General features: G+C 38.9%; 1 protein-coding gene across 2 annotated transcripts in view; it reads left to right on the forward strand.

Annotated features, from left to right (window-relative positions):
- The window catches only part of csmd2 (CUB and Sushi multiple domains 2), a 245,317-nt gene that overhangs the window by 136,111 nt on the left and 85,424 nt on the right, over positions 1–23,782 (forward strand). For both annotated transcript variants that reach the window (XM_081612677.1, XM_081612678.1), the window contains exons 14-26: positions 662–852; positions 1,087–1,222; positions 5,160–5,354; positions 7,341–7,479; positions 9,459–9,646; positions 10,464–10,652; positions 11,221–11,337; positions 11,749–11,964; positions 13,165–13,353; positions 14,617–14,786; positions 14,905–15,061; positions 15,841–16,032; positions 18,755–18,881. In XM_081612677.1, the coding sequence (XP_081468803.1) occupies positions 662–852; positions 1,087–1,222; positions 5,160–5,354; positions 7,341–7,479; positions 9,459–9,646; positions 10,464–10,652; positions 11,221–11,337; positions 11,749–11,964; positions 13,165–13,353; positions 14,617–14,786; positions 14,905–15,061; positions 15,841–16,032; positions 18,755–18,881 (2,206 nt within the window). The remainder of the gene's footprint in view (positions 1–661; positions 853–1,086; positions 1,223–5,159; positions 5,355–7,340; positions 7,480–9,458; positions 9,647–10,463; positions 10,653–11,220; positions 11,338–11,748; positions 11,965–13,164; positions 13,354–14,616; positions 14,787–14,904; positions 15,062–15,840; positions 16,033–18,754; positions 18,882–23,782) is intronic.

A 23,782-nucleotide genomic window follows, 5' to 3' on the forward strand; every position in this document is an offset into this window, starting at 1 on the left:
CAATAAAATGGTAATAAAATGTGTAAGTGGTGGAAATGCGTCGTAGACACTGTGGTTTAAAAATGAGCTTTAAAAAAATGGCAGCAGTCTTGTTGCTCTGTTCAGACTGTCTCACTCCGGCCCCTGACATACAACACGATGTTGAGCTGTTGCCATTAAAGGGCATTGTCTGGACTTTGCTGGGATCAAGTAATAATCTTCCCATTTGGTAGACAGGGAAGATTCCACTTATTGTTGGGTTACATAAAGCCTTTCCCATAAGTGTACACAATCCATACCAGCTCTATCTAAAACGCCAGCCGGCAAGATGAAAAATTGCTTTCTTTTTCTGTCTGTTTTTGTTTGTTTTATACTCAGAAGATGTATTAGATTAATGTTGCTCTCACTGTGTGTGTGTGTGTGTGTGTGAGCGAGATATTTTTAATATTTGTCATGGGGCTTAAAATTAATTGTCCTCTCTAAATTATTAGGTGCCTTAAGTATGTTTTTTCTTTATCAGATACATTTCTACAAATTCATTACAATTGTTCATTTTATATTGCCATATAATCAAAGAAAGTCATTTGAACACATCCAATATATTTCTCCCATCTCCTTGGTTATTGCGTTTCATTTCTTCCTCACGTCTTGTTTTGTTTGCGTCTCTTTTTGCTTGTTCCAGTTTCCTGCTTCTTCAACTTTACTACTCCATCCGGAGTCCTGCTGTCTCCCAACTACCCTCAGGAATACGGGAACAACATGCACTGTGTGTGGCTCATCATCACCAACCCCGAGAGCAGAATCAACCTGGCCTTCAACGACCTTAGCATGGAGAAACAGTTTGACTTCCTCTCCATTAAGGACGGCGGAAAGGTTCTGCTCAATTACATCTTAATTTCCTCGCTTTCTTTTAATAGCTCTTGGCTTCATTTCTCGTGTTGATCTGTAGATCTGTCAATGTCTTTAGGAAAATCACACTGCGCAATTATAACTACAAGCCTGCTGTTTTGACTGAATGTTTAAACTTGTCCAATATTTTCTTTTTTTTTTCTTCTCTCTACAAACTGTAAATCTTTGGTCCTCATCTGAAAATCTTTTCTTTTTCAGGCCGAATCTCCCATTCTGGGCACCTTCTCTGGAGACGCTCTGCCTCCCCCCATAACAACAAGCGGTCACGTGGCCCGACTTGAATTCCTGACAGACCACACGTACACGGACAGAGGCTTCAATATCACTTTTACAAGTAAGTCTTTCCTAACAGAAGAGAAAAATAAGTGTTAACGTTTGACACGGATGGTGTACATTTGTGTGTGTATTTGTGCCAAAGCCTGTAATTGGTATTATAAATCATCCCACATATCGCCGTGGCCTCTTTCTTGCAGACTGAAAAATCTGTTTGAGCATCAAAAACACGATCTCTATAAAGTTCCACGGTATGGCAAAAACACATCTAAGCAAACACAAAACATTTAAAAAAAACAAAAAAAAAAACTAAATGAAGTATAATATCCTTACCTGACACATTGTGGCAGTGCTTGTAATAATCCATTTTTGTTAACTGCCAACTTTGGAGGTAATTCAACATGCTTTTTATAGTCAGACACAGTAAACACAGGGTGCATGCTGGTAAACCCATTTCATGGATATACTTCACCGTGAGGATTTTGGCAGCAGGATTATCATGTTTGTTGTCTATGCACTATTGTGCAGTGAGCCTGAATTTTGCATTTGCCAACATCTCAAATAAATATCAATCTAGCAGACAACACTACTTTGTAAATTATTGATTTTTGGCTGTTTTCATGGTAACGCTTGTTTAATACAGCACCTTTTAAACCCCTTAGACCTTGAAACATTTTGGAATGTTACAAGCACAGATTATGTGTCACTCAGCAAAACAAAGAAGTAGAGCACTGTAGTGGTAGGAAAAATGTATGTTTAAAAAAAAATGGGGAAAAAAGCAGTATGCTTTAGTATTCATCCTTTTTTCTCTATTGCATCCTAATAAAACCACTTGTCTTTAGAAATGAGTAACTAGGGTTTTATGTAAGTAATGTTGAGAATACAGTAGTTCTTTGACTGCCTGAGATTTTCTTATAGAACAAGTAGTGAGACAAATTGCTGCCTGTGCTTGTTTAGTCTTTGTCCTGGGAAAACAGAGTAAAGCGGTCTCTGATGACCTCAGGAGTCCAGATGTATCACACCTGACCAGCATCTCTGAAACGAATTTAGGCCAAGATGATTCCGTGTCATAAACAATCAAGACAATTTGAAAATCCACGCTTTCACAGAGGGAGCCAATGTAGGTATTTAGGGACTGGTATGGCATGATCCATTTTCCTGGTGGTGTTTGGGATTCTGGCAGGTTTATTTTAGATGAGCTGCAGCTGTCTGATTGATTTATTTACAGAGACCTGAATGGACACACTGATTTGTATCACATTTTTCTAACCTGCTGAAAATAAAACGTGCATAGGCTTTTTTTGTTCTGTTTTGATAGAAAATAATTTGTTCTGGCAATGTTTCAGGGTGTACTACTATGATTTAAAATTAAGATTTTATATGGTTTTTAAAATTAAGATCTAAGTTCATGGTGACATTTAGGTTTTTACATGTTCTGTGTCCCGTCCTCCCCCCCATTAAGACTAAATGAGGTCCGGTCTCTAACCGTGCTCTTTTGGGTTTTGTTCCTGTAATGAGTTCTAACCAATCCACTCATGTACATTTTGAACCCTGACTCAATAAATTTAGTGGACTATGGTAAAGTTGTAAAGTTGAAGCACAGGAAGATAAAGTTGTACATTAACAGATACTGTCAGTCCAGCAAAATAACAAACCAGACCTATCAAGTATAAAGTTTCAAAGAAATTTAATACTAGCTTAGCTTTAGCTTTGGACATCTCGCAGATGACTGCTCAATCCTTCCTCTGAAAATGAACCGAGTATAGCACAAATGCAGTCTGACTTGGTTATTGTCTTCCATGTTTTTGGACAGGATGGAAAATTAGAGCACAAATCAGAGAGGCAGCAAACAGACCTATGATTACTATGGAGGACCTGCAGAGATCCGCACCTCAGGTCGTCATCAGTATAACTATTAGTTATTCATGTTTATGAAAGAGGAAGAAAGCCATTGGATGTCCAGTTAGCAGGTTAATGCAAGCCATGTAGGGGACATGGAAGAAGATCCTCTGCTAAGATGAGACTATAGAAAACTTTGACCTACAAGCAAAGTACTGTATTTGGTTGAAAACAAACGCTACATCTTATTGTGAATACACCGTCCCGTTCTGAAACTTAGTGGTGCTAGTATCACGCTGAGGGGCAGCGTTATTTAGTATCAATACGAAAGTTGGTGTTAGTCGTTGGGCCAGAATGTTCTTGGGCCAGAAATCTCAAAATATAGGTCAATCTTCCAAGACAGGCTGTTAGACGTTTCAGAGCCTGTGAGACGGGATGATGGAGGTTAAACCTACAATGGAATAATTTAGATCAGTGCATATCCATGTGTCAGAATCTGTGGCCAGACTTGAAAATTTAATTTCAGAGACACTCTACTTCCATTATAATGGAGCTTGAGCTATTTTGGAAGGAAAAGTGGAACAATTTTCCTCTCTAGCTGTGAAAAGCTGGCAAAAGTATATAAAAAACAAAACCTTGCAGCCGTAATTGTAGCAAAGGGTGGTTTCATAAAGTACTAATCCAGGAGCTGGATACAAATACACACAACAATTTTTAAGATTTCCATGTGAAATCATGACAAAACATGACAATTTTCAGGCCAACTCTTTGTTTTTTTTAGACACTGCAGTGTGAAAGAATGCTTTTGAACTCTGACTCTGACATGCTCTGTGATTTACCCAAATCCAGGTATTCCTGTAAAGACATAATGACGAAAACACACGGTGGCTAATGAATGATTTATCGAGCCATAAAAATAAAGAGTCTGTGTAGCATAGTGGAAAAATGTCAGGAGACGTTAATTGAAGATGACACTGTATTCCTGTGAACAGTGTCATCCGACTGCAGGAGAGTTTTTAGGAGGTCATTGGGCTGAGCACACAACTTCCATCATTCTTGTTAATTAAGGACGTGCCAAACTGTATCGAGGCAATTTCTGGCATCCTAATAAATAAGATATTTGAGATTGATGAAGAGGCGCTGGCACTCTGTTTGGGTCCATTGGCTAGCAAAGAGGGATTCATCAACACCTACATGTGTCACCAATTGCTGTGTATACAAGACTGAGTGAGAGAGATAGCAGGACAGGTAATGCATTTGTTTACGTTCCCTTTTTTTTCCGGGGCTATGAGTCTTCCTCGAGGGCCGCGCACTGCCGTGGTCCTTCTTTCTTGTCCCCACTTGAATTTTATTGAAAAGCCTGATTTATAGGGTTCTAAAGGTGTGACAACAATGTCCCCTTTTGTTTACTTTACAAATATCTCAGCAGAGTCACCTGGTGCAATTAATCTGCATGGCAAAATGGTTTGCTCAGAATCACTGCAGCACAGTGAATCTTTGTGACTAAGTGAAATGAATTCCCTCTCATCTTAAGCTCACATTGCAAAATGCCTGTAGTTAATTGAAAAGAGAGAAAGTTTTGCCAATAATCCTTCATCAATATCTTGCGATCGCCCACAGAAAAATGAGACCGTCGAACATGTCGCAAATAAATAATAATAATAATAATAGAAAAAGATTAATAGGGGAAGGTGTCCGTTTTTGCCTGTTTTTATTTTATGTTTATTTTTTATTAGCCAGTGGGGAAGATCTTTAATTGAATCTTTACAAAAAATGTAGATATAGGAATATTACTGCAATCGTCTAGTTTTTTGCATACTTTATACAGTAAAGTGAACGTAAATTAAGGTATGCATTATAGTATAAATAATGATGGACACGTTTATTGTGAAAAAACAAGAAACAACAGTTTTTATGTGTTATCTTGGACCTTCTATTTTTCAGGTGAGTTTTTTAATAAAATGAATAAAAACAAAGACATCTGGAAACAGTAACACCAAATTTAAGTCCCTCAATCTGAGTAATTCTTATAATTTTTTTAAGGAAATTATGTCAATGCTGTGAGCTAAAATGCTTAATTCAGTGAAAGGCAACAACACTCTCCTCACACCTTTGTTGATCCTCCAAATGAACCGCCTCCTTGTTTGCATTTTCCAAAGCTTTTCGCCACAACGAATGCCCAGATCCAGGGGTGCCGGTTAACGGGAAGCGTTTTGGCGAGAGTCTTCAGCTGGGCAGCTCCATCTCATTCCTTTGTGAAGAGGGCTTTGTTAAGACCCACGGCTCTCAGACCATATCCTGCATTCTGAAAGATGGCAACGTCGTGTGGGACAACGCCGTCCCCCGATGTGAAGGTGAGTGAGGCGAAACCAGCGTCGTATTACATGCTCTTCGATCACAAAGCGCAAAAAAGAATATTCTGCCAACGTAAATCAACAATTTGGTGGGAGTTTAAATGCAAATCAATTCAAAATAGTTGTTATTATAATAATGATCTTTTGTTTAACTTTTTGGAAAATGTGGCTTTTATTCTGAAGGCAATTTTTTTTTCATGTACTCATAAAAGACTTGGTACAAAAACGACTTGGTAGTAGACATGTTGGAAATTCCCTGCGTCACGCCTTCCTTTCTCGGTACTCTATGAATGTTTGGGGGATTGCGTCTTGTTTTGTGTGTCAGAACCTGAAAAGTTTGGCAATCACTTTTAATTGTTGGAAAGTCCATTCTAGAATTGGTAAGTCTATGTGTCGTCGACGTTGGAACACAATTGATGAACTTTGTCCAGAAAAACAACAAAGCCGTTAATTGACCCTTTACCACACTACATAAATATAAACTACTGTAGCCATTGGGTTGTGTTTGGATATTATGTACTATACATTTGCAACATGGTAAATATTATGTAATCACATTACCAGAATGTCATTAGCCCGTTATCTGTCACCCTCAGAATGCTTGCATGCAAGTCAATGGGTTCATCGGGGCACCAGTGTCATCATGACAGTTTAGGGGTTAAAATCTAGAAACTTCAGTGTGGGAAAGTGTGAAGTTAGAAATGGGAAATTTGCATGAACCTCAGTGTCTGAGTTGATGCTGCTTGAGGAGATGAGAGCCAAGAATAACTACATGTTTTATGAACGCATCAGCAGGAGCCATCAAATTTAACTCCTCCTGGCACGAAGCGATCTTTTGTTCTATGATCTGGATATCTTTTGATGCAGCATCACAAACAAAATGATAAATTAGTCTGCTGACTAAAATATTAAAGTCGTTTTGGAATCTCTTAAATGTTTAATAGCTTTAGTAATTTGTTGATCAAAACAAGTGTACCACTGCACATCTAAAGTCATGTGATGGTGAAACTTAAGCTTCATCCAAAGGCTTTTTTTTTGTCTCCTCCCAAACGTCTGAATCAGCGGACATGCTGGGCTTACATGCAAATTGCTGAGCTTTCAATTTACCCCTCCGTGGTTTCATAATCAATAAACTATTTCCAGCAAACCAGAAAAGACCAGCATAGCTGGCAAAGATTAGATAAAGCTTAGCATTTACCAAGGTTTCTTGGACATCTGCAACAAATCAATGTGATTGCAGACATGACAGAAATTCTAAGAGAGCTAATCAAGTTCACTATCTGCAATATTCAAAAAGAAAATCAAGTATTAAAGCATGCCCTCTCCTCTGCATTTCTCAGCAGCTTGATATTCCTTTGAGTCCGTCTATCTCACCCCTGCGTTTGTAACATAATGCGTTTCATAGATGTCCTTCAGTATGTTGAGCCGACTGATTAAATCATTCCACTTTAGAGAGGGATCAGGGAGCTGGCGCTGCAAGAGGAACTCCAGCATTTCTGCGAGTTCCAGTTAAGGACAGGCGGTACCGGCGATGTGAGCTGTAACAGAGCTGGGAAATATGAAGAGGCTTGTGTGCTTGAGTGGATTTTTTTTTTATTATTATTTTGCGCAAGTCATGAAAGATATTGTGTTCTCTGGTTTTATTCCTGATAAAGATCACCGTGCATGAAACATTTTACAAGGCATTTAAATCAAGAGAGCAGTTTGAGTGATGCGCGTAACGTGAACAGCTAGCGCATTTAAACACAGACACACGGAGAGTGGCAAACATGTTCGCAAGAGACGTGGTTAACCTTGAAATGAGCCGTCGCCAGTTTACATCAAATATAGACTGGCAGCAAAAGGAAATGGGCGGAGCCCGGGCTAATGCGAGAAATCATCAATAGACTTGGTCATTCATCACCTGGGACGGACATGCATAATTCAGCCTCTCTTTTTTTATTTTTTCCCCCCCTCTCTCTTCATTTCTTCTTCTCCCGCTGTTAGCCCCATGTGGAGGAGATCTGAAGGCTCCCAGTGGGATCATTCTCTCCCCTGGCTGGCCAGAACTGTACAAGGAGGCCCTTAACTGTGAATGGATCATTGAGGCTCCTCCAGGCTATCCCATCAAGATCATCTTCGACAAGTGAGTCACCGAGACAGCAGCCGCTTTATTCCCCGACGTTTTATCCACTCTAAACAGTCCGGGATGTTTCTGTTTTTAGCCTCTCGGTTTTCGGCAGCTTGCCTTGTGTTTCTCTCTTTATCGACTCTTTCCTTTTATTGTTTTTAGTGTTCTTTAAGTGGCAAATCTAGCACACGCATACAAACGCTGATTATAAACAATTACCTAATATTTCGCAGGTTCTTTTTTTCCCCACAAAAACAGACCTGAACAATAGGAAGGTGAAGAAGAAACATCTGTTATTCTACACTGTCTAGGACCAAAACGTGTGGGCCAATACCATTTTGGATCCTGTTGTTGTTGGCTGTGCTCTCTCTGGATTAAGCTTACTTTCCAAATATTTCAATTTCAACACCGGTCCAAATCTGGGTTCTAGATGAGGTCAAAAGGCCTAGAAAGTAGGATGTATAATTTCCTGTTATTAAATTAGCTTAAAGAGGAAATTGAACTTTATTGCCTCAGCTTTTGTTACCCTACCTTGTGTTAATTTGTCTCTGTTAAAGGTAATGAGCACTCTAATTTCATAGGAAAGCTTAACTTGATTAACTTAATTACTTTTCATGCCTCAGCAATTAAAAGCACCTTTATTTGCACACAAAAACAGACTAAGTAAATAAACCACGCCTAAAGAGGTAGCTTAGGCTCTAAATAGCTGTCATGTTATTTAAACTGAGCTTTCAGTCTTAAAGAGTCTGTATGTCATCACGGTTATTTCGGCTGGATTGCACACAGTGATCAGGCAGGACATACAATACATTTTTTCAGGTGAAAAAAAACATCTACTCATCCTGACTAAAGGATCTTTAACTTGAATACATATATATAATTTGTCAACAGTAAACTTCAAATGAATTATTATAAAATTTGCTTAGAATACAAAATCTCATAATGCATGATGCCATAAATACCCACTAAACAAACGTACACGTTGTGTTTTCAATGAGCGAATAAGCAACAAATAGTTGGCATTAAAAATTTAGCAAACAGACTGTAAAGTATTCTAAACAACACAGTGCGTTGCAATTGTTGGTAATCAGCATTGTTTTGGGGCACACTTTAGCGTACGGCTGCATGCTAAAGCTGTTTATACTGGTCTTTCAAAAACGCTTTGACCATAAATCTGACCTCCCCAACCCTAGCCATCTGCACTCAGTCATATAAAATCCACTCATCCGCACACGGCGGCCACAGAGATGGAAGGAGGAGGCACTTTGTTCTGAAGTAAAAGGACACACAGACAGTTGTAGGATGAAACGCCGCATTAAATGTTTTAAGTAAAACCCCATCTTATCCATGCTCCTGCTGCGATAGAATCCTATTCATAACGAATGTTCCATAAATGTTTGTTGCTCTTTAATTTTTATGTAGCATCAATAAAATATCACAAACCATTTCATTTAGATGACATGGCTCTGTAACCAGGCTATTTATTCATGGCTTTGAAGATGAAGTGGCTGCGGCAACAAAAACAGAAATTGCACACTCTCTCTCGTGCGCACATAAAAAGAAGAGTTAAACGGAAAGTAAATTGCAAACATCCATCTTAAGTGCTTTTTAGAAAAAATTTGTTATTTTTTTATTATGACCTAAAGACAAGTTTGTTTGTTTTTTCAGGACTTTAACTGGAACAGTGTACTGTAGTCATACTGACTTGTTTTTGTTTTTTGTTTTTTTTTTACCACAAAACATGACAGAAGTGAGAGAAACACCTGATGATCACTGCTAAGCATTATGGATTATTTGTGATGCTGTGAGCCTGATCCTTTTTCACAACACCTGACATGTCTTACATTATAAATACAAAGAAATTAGCATTCATAACATAGTGGACTGAGTCATCATTTCAACCGGAAGATCAAAAACATAGCCATATTCCCTCTCTTCTGTTGGCCCGATTCTTTCACACTGACAATCTTTTGCCTTCCCTTTATTTCCTGTAGGTTTCGAACTGAGGTCAACTATGACGTTCTCGAGGTGCGGGATGGCCGATTTCCCTCCTCACCTCTAATTGGAAGCTATCAGGGCACCCAGGTTCCACAGTTCCTCATCAGCACCTCAAACTTCCTGTACCTCCTCTTTACCACCGACAAGAGTCACTCTGACATCGGCTTCCGCATACGTTACGAGAGTAAGGGCCAACGCATGTGCTGCTACAAAGTCTAATGTACATCCAGATAAAACAGGATGTGGTTCATTTTCATTTTTTTCCTTTTGTAGCCTGAGTGAATCAAATACCTGCAGGAAGCCCAAATCAGAGGCGGCGGCCCTCTTTGCATTTTTAATGTTACTTAGTCTTGGGTGCAAGGATAATTCTCTGTTCACTTTGTCACCTAAAAACCCTTCTTAACAAAACATCTCCGGTTTAGATGTAAATGGCTTTCGAAGATTCTGTCAGAAATTTCTCCTGTGACACACACACGCACACACACCCCCACACATACACGCACACACACGCACACACACCCCCACACATACACGCACACTGCCAAAGTCTAACTAAAGAGTGTGTTACAGGCTGTACCCCGTTCCTGCAATTACACCTTTTACCCTTACACCAGCCTTCGCTAATCATGTAATTTAGTCCTCTGGGCAATCTTACGTTCGTTCCTCCATGTATGGCACACAAGCTAACCTTTTAAACTTTCACTTTGGGTAAATCTCTGTTCAGCTTCAATTATTTACTACGAGCCTTGCCATACCAGAGAATATAGAAGGTGGGGGGGAAGAAATAGCTTTGAGAGAGCTTACTGGTTCACGTCTGCTGAGGGGAATAATGGGCATATATGTGAATTATTTATTTGGAAGGATTTTAACATCTTAAGCAAAATTCTTTAAGCCTCATTAGAATATTTGCAATTGCCTATTCAAATTTAAATGATGCCGCTTTTATTTCGATCGCTCACCCATTTTTGATGGTCTGATCTGTCGTCTCCCTCCTTTTCTAGCCCTGCAGTTGCAGTCGGACCACTGCGTGGATCCCGGCATCCCTGTGAACGGGCAGCGGCACGGCAACGACTTCTACGTGGGAGGGTTGGTGACATTTAGCTGCGACGCTGGCTATACGCTAAGCGACGCCGAGCCTTTGGAGTGCGAACCTAATTTCCAGTGGAGTCGCCCCCTGCCTAGCTGTGATGGTACGCTCCTTAATATTGACCCAGAAACGAACAGTCGCCTGGTAGATTTCTTCCCCCCAAGTCACAATTGGTGATGGGGCGGGGGATTAAAGCAGAATTCATTGTTGTGAACTTTTTATGAATGAAACATGATTTCAGCGTTTGCTTCATATTGCATCAGATTTTTATTATTAAATATTACAAAGTCATTAGAAAATCTATAAAGGATGAGAAAGTTTCTTTGAATGACTCTTGTTTTACACTTGGAAGGACTAATCTACTGAGAAAAGTTTTAGATGCTGCAGTAATAACATGCCCATCCCCAGCCGCTATCCCCTTTAAGAATTGTATTTTTCTTGCGTATACACTTCTTTTTTGTTGTTGTTTTTGTCTCTTGAGAGCGGTATTGATGTTTGTGCTTTCTATTAATGTTGTAAATAACACTCTCTTTGCTTTTATTCCATCTTGAAGAGAATGTCCTTTTTAAATGCATTTTACATGAGGGTAAATAACAGCAGTTTGGGAGTGTTTTCAGTAAACTCATCTTCATGTTCCCCCCCTCTCTGCTTCCCTCTGCCTCCGTTGTCAGCGTTGTGCGGCGGTTATATCCAGGGCAACACCGGAACCATCCTTTCGCCCGGCTTTCCCGACTTCTACCCACACAACTTGAACTGCACGTGGACAATCGAGACCTCCCACGGAAAAGGTTAGCAGAGGAAATCCGTGTCAAAACATGCAGCAGTCAAATTGAACTTCCTTTACGGCGTCACTTCCCCCCACCGAGTGGCCTTTTTATTTTGCCGAACAAGCTGTCTTTGTACGAGTAGAGTGCTGAGAGGCTGGCCTGGGGCTACGGTGCCATGGGATGACTCTCCAGTCATGTCCCCTTTGGCCAGGCTCTCACATCAATTTGACACAGCCTCATTTGCAGATGCTCACTTTGTGCGGATGCGTTTGATAAATAGCAGGCAAAGAATGCATAGGAGCATTTGATTCCAAAATACATTCTGAAAAGCTGAAAATGTTCGGCTTCAGTTGGCATTTTACTTTTCTTTAACCGAGAGAAAACAAAGAAAACATGTTTATCTAATGTTTTTCTTCTTCTTCTTTAAATCAGGCGTACAGTTCACCTTCCACACCTTCCACCTCGAGAGTCCCCATGACCATCTGCTGGTGACCGAGAACGGCAGTTTTTCTCAGCCCCTCTGGAGACTGACCGGCTCCATCTTGCCTCCTCCTTTAAGCGCGGGCCTGTTTGGGAACTACACCGCGCAGATCCGCTTCCTCTCCGACTTCTCTGTTTCGTACGAGGGATTTAACATCACGTTCTCAGGTGAGAATAATGTAAATTTTATCTCTTAACCACACCAGCAGAGGAAAATTGGGACACTATGTGCTGAGCCACGCTTATTATGTAGAAGGGAGTCACACTGAGAAGGGAGATTAAAGAACTTGAACTAGAATGTTGCTTAATGCCAAGACAACTTATTTCATGTTAACAGATAAGCTTGGTAAGAATATAGAATGTCTCGCTATTACTGAGGTTGAATCTTTTTCAATCAAAGAATATGGAGGATATTACCCAGCAATGTATTTTGCACCACATCCTGACAAAAAACCCCCCAAAAAACCAAAAAAACACAGAAGTGTGGATTTCTTTGGCAGAACTTCAAAATGTCCAATGTTGTGAAAAGAGCACTGAAGAAAAATTATCAATTTCTGTGAGTGTTTAGATTGATAACATCAAAAAGGGCACAAGAATCAAGCTAAGAAGGCAGCATTATTTCAAGAAAGTGATAAACAAGTGACTGTTGATAATCTGTCGTACATTTTGAGGCATTCAAGTGACAATGGAATTGCGCAGATATTTGCAAAGCTGAGATAACTAGAAACAATGACGACGACAGTCATGGACACTGTAGTTTTTACATGTTCCAGTTAACATTTTTACTGTTTGATTTATTTTCATATTTGTTTCTTAAAAATTTAGTAAATATAATATTCCTCTGGCATTACAATAAATAGTTAAATGATTTGCCAGTGCAGGTGCAGCGGATTCTCTCTGAACTCAAGACTATTCCAGAATATCCAAACAATGTTTATCTCTCTGCTTTACTCTTTAGTGTTGACTGATAATGGTGGATGACGGTGGCAACCTTGTAGGGATGGGCTTTAGAAGAGATCATTTAGTAGCATTTAAGCAGGTTGTGACTTAAAAGCCATGTTGGTACCCTGATTATGTGGTTTTGGTAAGAACTTTGCTCAAAATGATATTTACAGATCTTTAATGATCTGGCCTTCTTCCCAAGTTGCTTCCATGCGGCTTATTGTTGACAAGTTTTCCTGACGTCCGTCTTGTTTCTCACGGGGCTGAAAAGTTCTGCTGCAGCTATACAGAAAACAGTACTTTTGAAGGGGAAACAATGTTAGTAAAACATGAGAATAAAGATGACAAACAGCACTGCATGACTGTCATCTCCTTTATAGTCTTGCAGTAAACTTTGCTGACAGTACATCTGCGTCTCTCTTTCAGAGTATGATTTGGAGCCCTGTGAGGATCCTGGAATCCCTCCATACAGCACCAGAAAGGGTCTCCAGTATGGAGTCGGCGATGCCCTCATCTTTTCCTGTTTCCCCGGTTACCGGTTAGAGGGTCCGGCGAGGGTGGTGTGCTTAGGGGGCAGGAGGAGGGTGTGGAGCTCCCCTCTGCCAAGGTGTGTTGGTAGGTGATCACATGCTTTATTTTTTTTGCTTTCATCACAACTCCCGGTCCCTCTTGTCATCCCAGCAAGCTAGTCCTCTCACGTCCTCCTGCAAATTAGGAAATTTACCAAACTATCAATTATGTCAGGAAATGAGGCATTTTCTTTTAGTATCCTCCTCATTTGCAGCACTCTCTACGCCCACGTTTTGTCGCTGCGTTTGGACGGCTTCCCAGACACAGCCTGTGTGACTTTGTCCAAATTATATAGGGCAGCAGTTTTAATGGGGAATGGCATCAAAAAGCTGAAATGTGTTAATTATTGATGTGGCTTGTGTGTGTGTTTTTTTGTTTTTTTTAATTCATGGGAAAATGACAGGCCGAGACATAGGTCAGTTTGTTTGTCTTTATGAAACAACAAACATTTACCGCTACGTTCATTTGTTAAAATGAAATAGAATTTGATCCCAATGACCATAATTAGCAGTGGATCACACATCACGGCCACCGTTGACCTCCTTGTGTTTGTCCTTCCCTGTAGTTACCGAACTTCTTTCATTGCTTACGACCAACATGAGGATGCCATAAATGACTTTATTGGGGCATCTGTACTTTCTCTTAATTGCAGGTTATTTAACCACTTAGTTTACTAATTTTTATATTTTACCGTGTAGACAAAACCTCATGTTCCTAGCTTCCTTTTGTGCTGTTGTTTAGTTGTCTAGTTTTTAGGTTTCTTGCTGTTTTTTTTGCCTCTAGATGAATCCAAGTCTCTGAAGACTGACAGTAAAGAGACATTTTGATATTTTCATACTTCTGTCACTGTCTGCCCTATTTTTGAAACTTCCCACTTTCCCATCAATGCCGTCTAATCCTTTTACCTTATTATACCTTGCTGAATTCCCTGAGTTTAAAGCTGGAGTGCATTTATGGGCCTTTTCGATTCCTGCACCAAATTTGCTATAGAAAATGTTGTCCTTTTTTGACTCTTCCCCCGACGTGAGCCATGAATAGCAATTTTCAGATAGAGCTGAAATTACAGTTAATCATATTCAGATTGCAGGGTGATTATGATGATGTGCCACTCAACATTCAGGTACACTCAGTGACCATATTCCTCTCGCCGTCAACTTGCCCGTCCCCTCCACCCCCCCTGTGCATGACAACGTGACTAAAACACCCGGAGAGTTTCAAGCATATAGCGATTGACATGTCCTCTGCTCTCTCCAACGCCACTTCCCCTCCGTCTCTGCCTGGATCTCTGCTCCCTCTCCTTTTTTCTAGCTGAATGCGGCTCATCCGTGACTGGCATGCAAGGGGTGCTCCTCTCTCCCAACTACCCTGGTTACTACGGCAACAACCACGAATGCATCTACTCTATCCAGACACAGCCTGGCAAAGGCATTCAGCTGAGAGCACGGGACTTTCGGCTGGAGGACGACGACGTTCTCAAAGTGAGGGGGTGGTGGGAGTAGCATCTTCCACAACTTCAGACAGCCTTGTTTGCATATCTGAGTTTGCACACCTGATGCTTCCTCCTACTCATACGCTGTTTTTTTTCCTTTCCTCTAGGTTTTTGATGGCAGCAGTAATAAGGCTCGTCTCCTGGGGCTGTTTACAGGAAACGAGCTACTAGACGTAACCTTGAACTCCACCTCCAGCTCCATGTGGCTGGAGTTCATCAGCAATGCTGACAACACCAGTAAAGGCTTTGAGCTGCACTTCACTAGTAAGGAACGACCTGCCTGAAACAAAGATTTGGATTTTTATTTTTTTTCCTTTACTCCTTTTTCCACATACGTTACTTTACAAAAGTACAAATATCACCTGAACTTTTTCCACGTTTTTTGTTACAACCTCTAACACTCGTATTTTGCTGTGAGTTTGTTGGATAGACCGTTAAGGGCTCTGAGACCATTACATTCCAAAAAGCAAGTTTTACTCTCAGTCCAGCTAAGTAAAACTCTTTAGAGCCTCAAATGTCACATAACCTTTCGAAAAAGTACAACTTAGAATTTTTGAAATGGTAAATTTGTCAGTTTAAGTACTAAAATATTACTTCTACTTTCATATTTTAAATAGAGCAAAACTTTTGAATGTGTATGGGTATATTTGTTCATATGCTTTAAAGAAAAAACTGATGATAAATGCATCTAAAAATGCATTACTGGTACTTTTAGTTAAATTCTGTTGTGTAAATTAAATGAATTTATCCTCATGGAAATCTGCATATGTAATTATTAATTACATTTAAAATCATTATCAATTTTTGGCTCTGGAGCATCAGGTTGTTGACCCATGGAGTAGCCCAATAGAGTTATATCCAACGCTGCATAGCGCATCATTTTGACAGTGAAACATGCTGATGGCAGGATTAAGGAAATCGTTTAGATTTTAGGTTCTTTGTGTGTTAAAAAGCCTAATTGAGAATCCGTGGCAGGACTTGAACATTGGTTTGTTCATTCTTGTCCTGTCTTCTTTTTTTTTTTTTTTTTTTCTTCATTTAAGGTTTTGAGCTGGTTAAATGTGAGGACCCAGGCGTTCCCCAGTTTGGCTACAAGAGGGAGGACAAAGGTCATTTTGCAGGGAGCACCGTGTCGTACAGCTGCGACCCGGGCTACACCCTGAAAGGCCCGGAGATCCTCACCTGCCTCAGGGGGGAGAGGAGGGCCTGGGACAGCCCACTTCCACTCTGTGTTGGTGAGTTACGCTCACTTTGTTTGTTTTATTTTTTGTTTATAAAAAAATTACGTTTTCTGTTTGAAGGAGTATTCACATTTGCGTACATTTGTTCAGAATAAATGAGTTTAATTAGGTCAAATTCTCTTTGTATGTAAATCTGCATCTCTTGAAATCAGGATGCTGGAACTGACTGCAGTACCACTAAAAACTTGAATAAATATAGTACATCAAGTGTTGTTTTTTTTCGTCTTTTTTTCCCCAAAGGTAACAAGTTTCTAAAACTCTTTGTCAAACAATAGATGTGGTAAAATTTTGAAGCTACAAGAATTTATAAGACAGCTTGGCTGGGCCAGTACGCTGTTACCTTTTCTTACATCAGTGCTATTTATGTTTTACAATAAAACATACTATGTTGCATTGAGTTGTATCATATATATATATATATATATATATATATATATATATATATATATATATATATATATATATATATATATATATATATATATATATATTTTGTAGTATTTAGTGGTTTTTTACTGTTAGATTTGCTGGTAATCAAGCAAGCTTTCGTTTTTTTCACTGACCCAGTTCCTCGTCTTAACATGAATATTGCAGAGTTTTCTTTTTTTTTTAAAGACTTTGTTTTAAATCTCCCATTTTAAAAATACATTTCATTTCTTATTACAACTTTCCCAGCTTATTGTTTTAAGGGTCAAAAATTCCTTCAAACTCCAGTTGAACAAGAGGACAATAGATACATTTGTAGTCGTATTTATTTCTATAGTGTTCAGCCAGTATTATGATAATGCTAACACAGCCAAAGGAACATGTTGGCAGTCGTTCAGAAACCAGCCAGACGAGAGGAATAAAAAACAGCTAGACAGGTGTTCCTTGACACATCGACCAGTGTGATTAGAATAGTATTGCTCAGCTCCCTTTTCAACCTATACTGACAGGTAATTTCATGTCTGGGTGTAAACAACATTCAGCAAACTGTGTATCCCTGAAAACATTTCTCCTTGGCATGACTTCAGTGGAGGTGATATTTTAACAGCCAGGGTGAATTCTAGGGCAGATTAGAGACTATTTTTATCGGTGGGATTTTTTAGCAGCATCCAGGACACAAACACAAAGAAATAAACAACTGCAAGGCAAGGTGAGGACAGCGACTAAGACAGATAGAATGGAGTCGGAAATAGAAATGTCAAGGTTTTGACGCCTGAAATATGGGATTTACAAAGTTTATTAATGAGAGAACATGATATGTGCCTCCAAAAGTATTTATACCCACTGAACTACACCTTAACTTCAAATTACAGTATTTGGAAATTTTAGGTGATAAACCAACACCAAATTAAGCATAATTGTAAAGTGGAAGCATAAAAGGTAGACTGCTTTAAAAATGTTTGACACTACAGTTTGAAGTGTGGCATATATTCATATTAAGTCCCCCCAGGTCAATAATTTGCCGAATCATTTTTAGCTGCAGTTACTGCTGTAAGTCTTTGGCAGTACGTCTCTTCCAGTTTAGTTTATTTTTCTACATTGCTCAATCTCAGACATTGAGACTGAGTAATGTGGAAAGCAACAGGCGACCTAGTTTGGGTTCTGGCTCTCCTTAATACATACAGTAGGTAAATATGCTTTCTTCTAAATGACACCATTGTAGTTCTGGACATATTTTTAGGCTGGTTGTGCTTCTGGAAAGTAAGCCTCTGTTCTGACCTAAAGTCTGTGTTGAAATCCGAGCTTTTATGTTTGTCTTACTTTTTGTAAAGCAACGTAAATAATTTGTACTTAGTGAAGTACAAATAATGACACTTCTAAATGTTGTCGTTAACCTAGTTCTTCAGGTGATAGAAGACCAACTTTGTAATTGTCTTGATGGGTCTTTGAAGGTTCAGGTCTAAGTCCATCACCACACCCAGATTTCGGACCTGATTAATAGTTTCTAGCCGTAATAACTGAAGCAGTGATCATTCTTCCAACGATGGTAACTTCAGTTTTGTTTCTGTTCATCTGGAGAAACTTGTGGCACAGCCACCCACTGAAGTAATGGTTTTATTGAACATTATCTCATTTGATACATCCTAAGGTTCTCATTAATCTTTCAAAAAATGAATCGGTGCCAGATATGAGTTACCGAAATCGTGGTTTTCCTTAAAACTTTGTAAAAAAAAAATAAAATAGCCAACAAGACATCAACTGAAAGTGCTTCAGCTGCTGTAAGGAGCTGAACCTAAGCAGGGTGTATTTTAGATGAACATTTCATCAACTGTTTTACATTAACACATGTGAGAAGTTCAGCTTCTGCTTGGTACTCTGAAAATTCCTTGTCTATCGCTGCTTTTCCGATAGCAAATTCCGATTTTAAGCTTGGGACAAAATAAACATGCTCTCCCCTCTGTCCTTTAGCTTTCGAATGCAACAGAATGAGGCCACCAGGCTTGTAACAGCGGTTTGCTTTCTTTGTGCTGGAATCACACAGTATTTATTGAACTGATTGCTTGGCACCCCATCACTCACACCGCAGACAAGCATATAGAGAGCATCACATTTGTACTGCAGACTACTGTGTCAATAAGAAAAAAAAAATGGATTGTGTGTGATTTCTTCCAAGTGGGAGCTGTAGTTGTTCCTCATTTTAACTGATATTTCTGCAACATTTATTCATCTCTTTTTAACTCGTTGATTTTCGATTTTTTATTTTTTTTTCTGCTTTCCGTTCTGCTTTTAGCGGAGTGTGGGGGCACCATGAAGGAGGAGCCTTCCGGTCGTATTCTGTCTCCAGGATACCCGGCTCCTTATGAGCACAACTTGCACTGTGTTTGGACCATCGAAGCTGCCCCAGGAAGCACCATCAGGTCTGAACAATGGCCTTGCTTTTCTCTTTGTTGACCTTTGTTTTCCGATTACATTGTTCCCCTTTTTAATTGTGCTGCTTCTCCATATATCTTTAGTTTTGTTTAAGCTCCCCATCCCTTTTAGCGGTGGTGTTCATCACTCTCACACGCTGCTGTGTAATCAATCTTCAGCGAGTTTCTGTTGGCCAGTATCCAAGTCAGAAACTAGAGAGAGAGGAAATATCACCTCCAGGTTTCATACCATGTAAAAGAACATCATCTGGGTCCCAGTTTATACGTTCCACAATGAGTTTGTGGTTGAAAATCTTCCATTTCAGAAAAATGATACCATACAGTTTTACTGTATTTGTCTAAAACAGGGAAAGCTTTAGTGCAAAAACATAAAAAATAAATAAATAAATAAATAAATAATATGACCGTCACTACAGCTGTTGGTTTAACAGCTGTTGTGGCACTTTAGGATACTAAACATAAAATGGGATACTGGTTATTGCCGTAACCCTACATGGCATACCATAGCTTTCTTAAGGAATATTTAACTGTGTAGTTAGTGAATTAAACTGCTGCAGTACTCTCAATAAACAATAGGAGGTGCTACTTACTAAAGAAGTTGTTCTGCGACCAGGAATGAAAGCAGATGAAGAGCCCTATGAAATTTCAATAAATGTAACATCCATATTGTTTTTGAGCAGACCTGAATCGATTGATGCAAATGTAAAACTTGGATGTATTACAAGTGCATCTAATTATAGCTGCTATACACGAATACACATGCCCCCAATTTTTATATATATTTTTTGTGACTTCTTCAATACCAATTAGTGCCACATGAAATAGTTGTAAGATCCTCTCTTTTACCTGACTTTTCTCTTACTTATGAGATAGTGGAAACGGTTTTGTGCTCAACAGTGATTCCAATTATTGAATGTTTCCTTAAGCTTTGTATAGACAGTTAAATAGCATTTCAGTGTGACTAAACTTGGGACTTTATCTTTTCCTCTGTCCTCATTTATTTACTTTTGTTTTGGGCGTATTTTGAATTTTTAGCCTGTAAGACTGTGACAACGAGAGACAAGAAATGTACCGACTCTTCTACTAGAATGCTTCTGCATTGAGTGGAAATGCAATACAAACTCCGAGGTTTTTGTGACAATGCTTTGCTTGTTGGATGTACTTTTCTTTTGTACTATAACGTACTGTAACTCTCCACTTTGGTCTCATTTTTAAGAGGAGTGCTCTGGAAGCCTGTGTTCTTTCAAAAGAGACAAGACTTTCCCTTGACAGTCCTTACAAAAAATCTTTTTCAGCCCTTTTTCTTACTGAGGTCTCCTAGGCGTTAACATTGTACATCCCAACTGAGTCTTATAGAGGGCGAAATGGTCCAGGTAACCCAAAGCTGTCAACACCTGAATTTATTACATAATCATGAGAGTATGAGAATTTATTCTGATATGTAAAAACATGCATTTGAAACAGAGTATGCTTACTTTTTTACCATAAATATGCATATTAAATACTATAAGTCTTTGTTTTTAGCAAAAGTGATGCGCCACTGTTGCACATTGCTATAATAATGATGGTGTGGATGAAGACTTTGAGGCCTTCTCATGATTATTGGCCACTTAAATCTGCAGCTCTCAATAAAGAAGTTGATTCAGGTCAACTTCTAAGTTAACTTCTGGATTTAGACTATCGTTTGATAAAGTGTGAATAATAATGTAATAGTTTAAAAAGTCCATATAAGTCCATGCTATGATTTTCTCCTTCAATAAATCGGAGCAGATTTATTAAAGGAGAATGCCATCAAATATTTCAATACATGCAAATTGAGAACCTCCAGTATTTTCCCATAAGCTGAACTGATTTTTCCTGAAGATCCTTTTCTTCCTTTATTTTAGTACGTTATGGTCATGTTTGGAATTTTTATATTGTATGCTATTTGGTCATTTATGATTATATATCCATACATCAAATTTAAAAATAAATAAATGAATCATTATGGCATAATTTTAAAAAGTATATACACAGGCTTTTCCACTTGGTTATCTTCATTGATTTGTTTCCAGTGCAGGTCCAGCTGATATTTGCTTCCACGTACAGACATATCCTTTATGATCTTTATGCAATTGTAAATGTTTAGCTTATTTGCATTCATTCTACAGCATTCTTTTTTAGCATTTAAACTTGAGTTAATAATGTCAAGAACATCAAAACTCCTACTGTACAATCTCCTGTTAAGTGCATTTATTTATTTATTTTTTCAAATTCCTGTTCTCTCCGATTTAGATCGAGTCATGCGTTCACTTCAGCTGGGCCTGTTTCGTTTCTCCAAGCCTTCTTCATATGCCTCGTTCTTTGATCCTACGCATGCCATTTATAATTGAGAATAATCTGCAGTGCATCAGCACTGGAGTTCCTTATGTATTAAGTGCTGCAGATCAAGATTGCAGGCATAGCTCACAGTTCTGAGAAACACTGCTTTCACGTAAAACAGTGGCAGTTATGTGAAGGCATCGGTATTGTGACTGCAGGCAACTGAAAATCCTAATGACATATTTGTCAAAACGTATTGATGGGAGAATAGAGAAAGACAGAGGGGTGTGGAAGACTTGCAGACAGCGATAATACAAACATAATAAAATAGTGCTGATGACGGAGGCAACGAGCCATTTTACTGATCTAAAATCCACTGGTTACTGCTGCACAAATTGGAGACACAGGATGTATTTTATATAATACACAACAATCAGGTATTAAGTGCTCACATAAAAACTGATATCTGTTTTGTTTTTCTTTTTAAAATAGTTGTCCTTTCCTTTAAATTAATAATATACTTATAAAAGCAAAAAGATATGAACTGATCAGAGAATCGAGACTGATATCTGATCTCTTAATTTTATAAAGTTTTAACCTGCCTGCACCAGTTTTTCTAACATATATGCATTTCTCTTTAAGAACTATAATTAAACAACATTCAGAGTATGTCTTCCTGGCGTTTCTGCTGTGAGTGGTCATTACACATGATTAAGAGAAGAGTTGGTGGCACACTGCTTGCTGTAAAACAGTTTTTCTAATTCAAATCAGAAGTGATTATACATTCACATTTTAAGCAGTCTTTAGTATTCTATGTTAGTGACTAGCTTGATTAATATTACTATACATAACCATCCGTCTCTCTGTGTATTCTCTAGAGGATAAAGATCCTTACCTTAATTTAGATTTCTAAAAGGCTGCCAACATTTACAAATCCCATGTGTTCCTTGAAAAAATTAGGGTTAAACAGGGCCACCGTGCTAAAATATGTTCCGACTTGCTGTTATCTGAGGTTGGCTTTGGGTCAATTTGCTCCTTTGCCAATTCAATGTAAAGACAAAACGGATGAGCTATCCATAATGGCAATCAGAATGAAGAGCCAGCAGGCAAGAAAGTAGTTTCTTTTAAATAGTTTCTTACATCTTACATTTCCTCTGATGCCAGTTTAAACACCTGACTAAAGTAGGAAATGCATAACTTTTTAGTTTGTTTCCCTCTCTCTCAGTAACAGCTTCTACACAGATCAGTGATGTCAATTTGGCTTCATATAGTGCTCACTGATTAGAAAAAATATGTTTTTTTATTTATTTTTTCTAGTTTCCAATACAGTTGGTCACCAGTCAGGACCTGTTAAAAGTAGAAAATCAGCCATTATCATTAGTCCATTTCCTTTCTGGATAGGCGTGAAGTAAATAATGTATCTATCATTCCATTGTTTAGCAGAAATAATACATGCCTCATCTCAAAATCAGGGGTCTGCAATCCTAGTCCTCAAAGGCTACTGGCAGGTTTCCAATGGAACCTTTTTCTAACACACCTTCATTTAACGAGTGGGTCATTACAGTCACTTGATTCAGCTGTGTTGGATTAGCGATGCGTTTCAAACCTGCGATACTGTAGAAGTCAAGGATTACGGTGATTCATTGAATAACAGAGTGGTAACTCTCCCACCAGCAAATAAATCCACAGTTTCACACCGAGGTACATCCAACTGAGAAAACCTGTAAAACATAGCTCATCTTATTTCCTAACTTTTTTTTTCACTGAGTAGTACCACAATTATATTAGTTTGTAAAAAAAAAATACAGTTCATTAAGGACGATTCAGTTGGGAAACTATCTTTTATCATCAGTAAGTCTTTTTTCTTCCATGAGTCTCAGACGTTCATGCAAGTTTGCATCTGCTTGCAGTTGTAGGAACCATTGAACATCTTTGGACAATAGGATCAGCTTAATCAGAGATGTTGATAATTATGATTTAAATTTGGCAGTGATGACATGTATAAGGTCTACCAATGATGCTTTCCAGGCTTATATCTGCGACACTTAACTACTGCTTTCGTCTTATGGAGCAACTGTTTCACACCGTATCTTGCTTTTGGAACAATTGCAGAATTGCACAGCTTGCTTTGTTATTGCATCATTGACGTCACAGTAAATGGACTGGAAAAAGATTGCTTTGACCACTGTTTGGGCTTGGTCAGGTGTCAAATCAGCTCAGATGTGTCGGCCGTTGTGTCTTTCAAAGCTTTCTGCATGGATGTGTCTGCATTCTGATGATCTGCTGGGCCACAGCCACACATACTGATGCAGTCTGCTCCCACTGTGAGATTTCACACCATCTCAATTAGTTTTAGGAATTCTGGCAGCTGCAAGACTGCGTTTGCTTTACGTATCGTATCTCTCTCGTACCACACACATCCACGCACAACCCCGCATTCTTAATTATTTATCTTCTTCAGGCACACACACACACATGCACACACACCTACTCGGAGACTCCTCACAGGACTCCTGATTGCAGCAATACTGTTTTGTATTCATATGAGAGAGCCTCAGCAGTCCCTATTCCTCTCTCCATTTCTCTCA

Source organism: Poecilia reticulata, chromosome 11 (assembly GCF_904066995.2).
Source record: "Poecilia reticulata chromosome 11, P_reticulata-male-v2, whole genome shotgun sequence".
Taxonomy (NCBI): domain Eukaryota; kingdom Metazoa; phylum Chordata; class Actinopteri; order Cyprinodontiformes; family Poeciliidae; genus Poecilia; species Poecilia reticulata.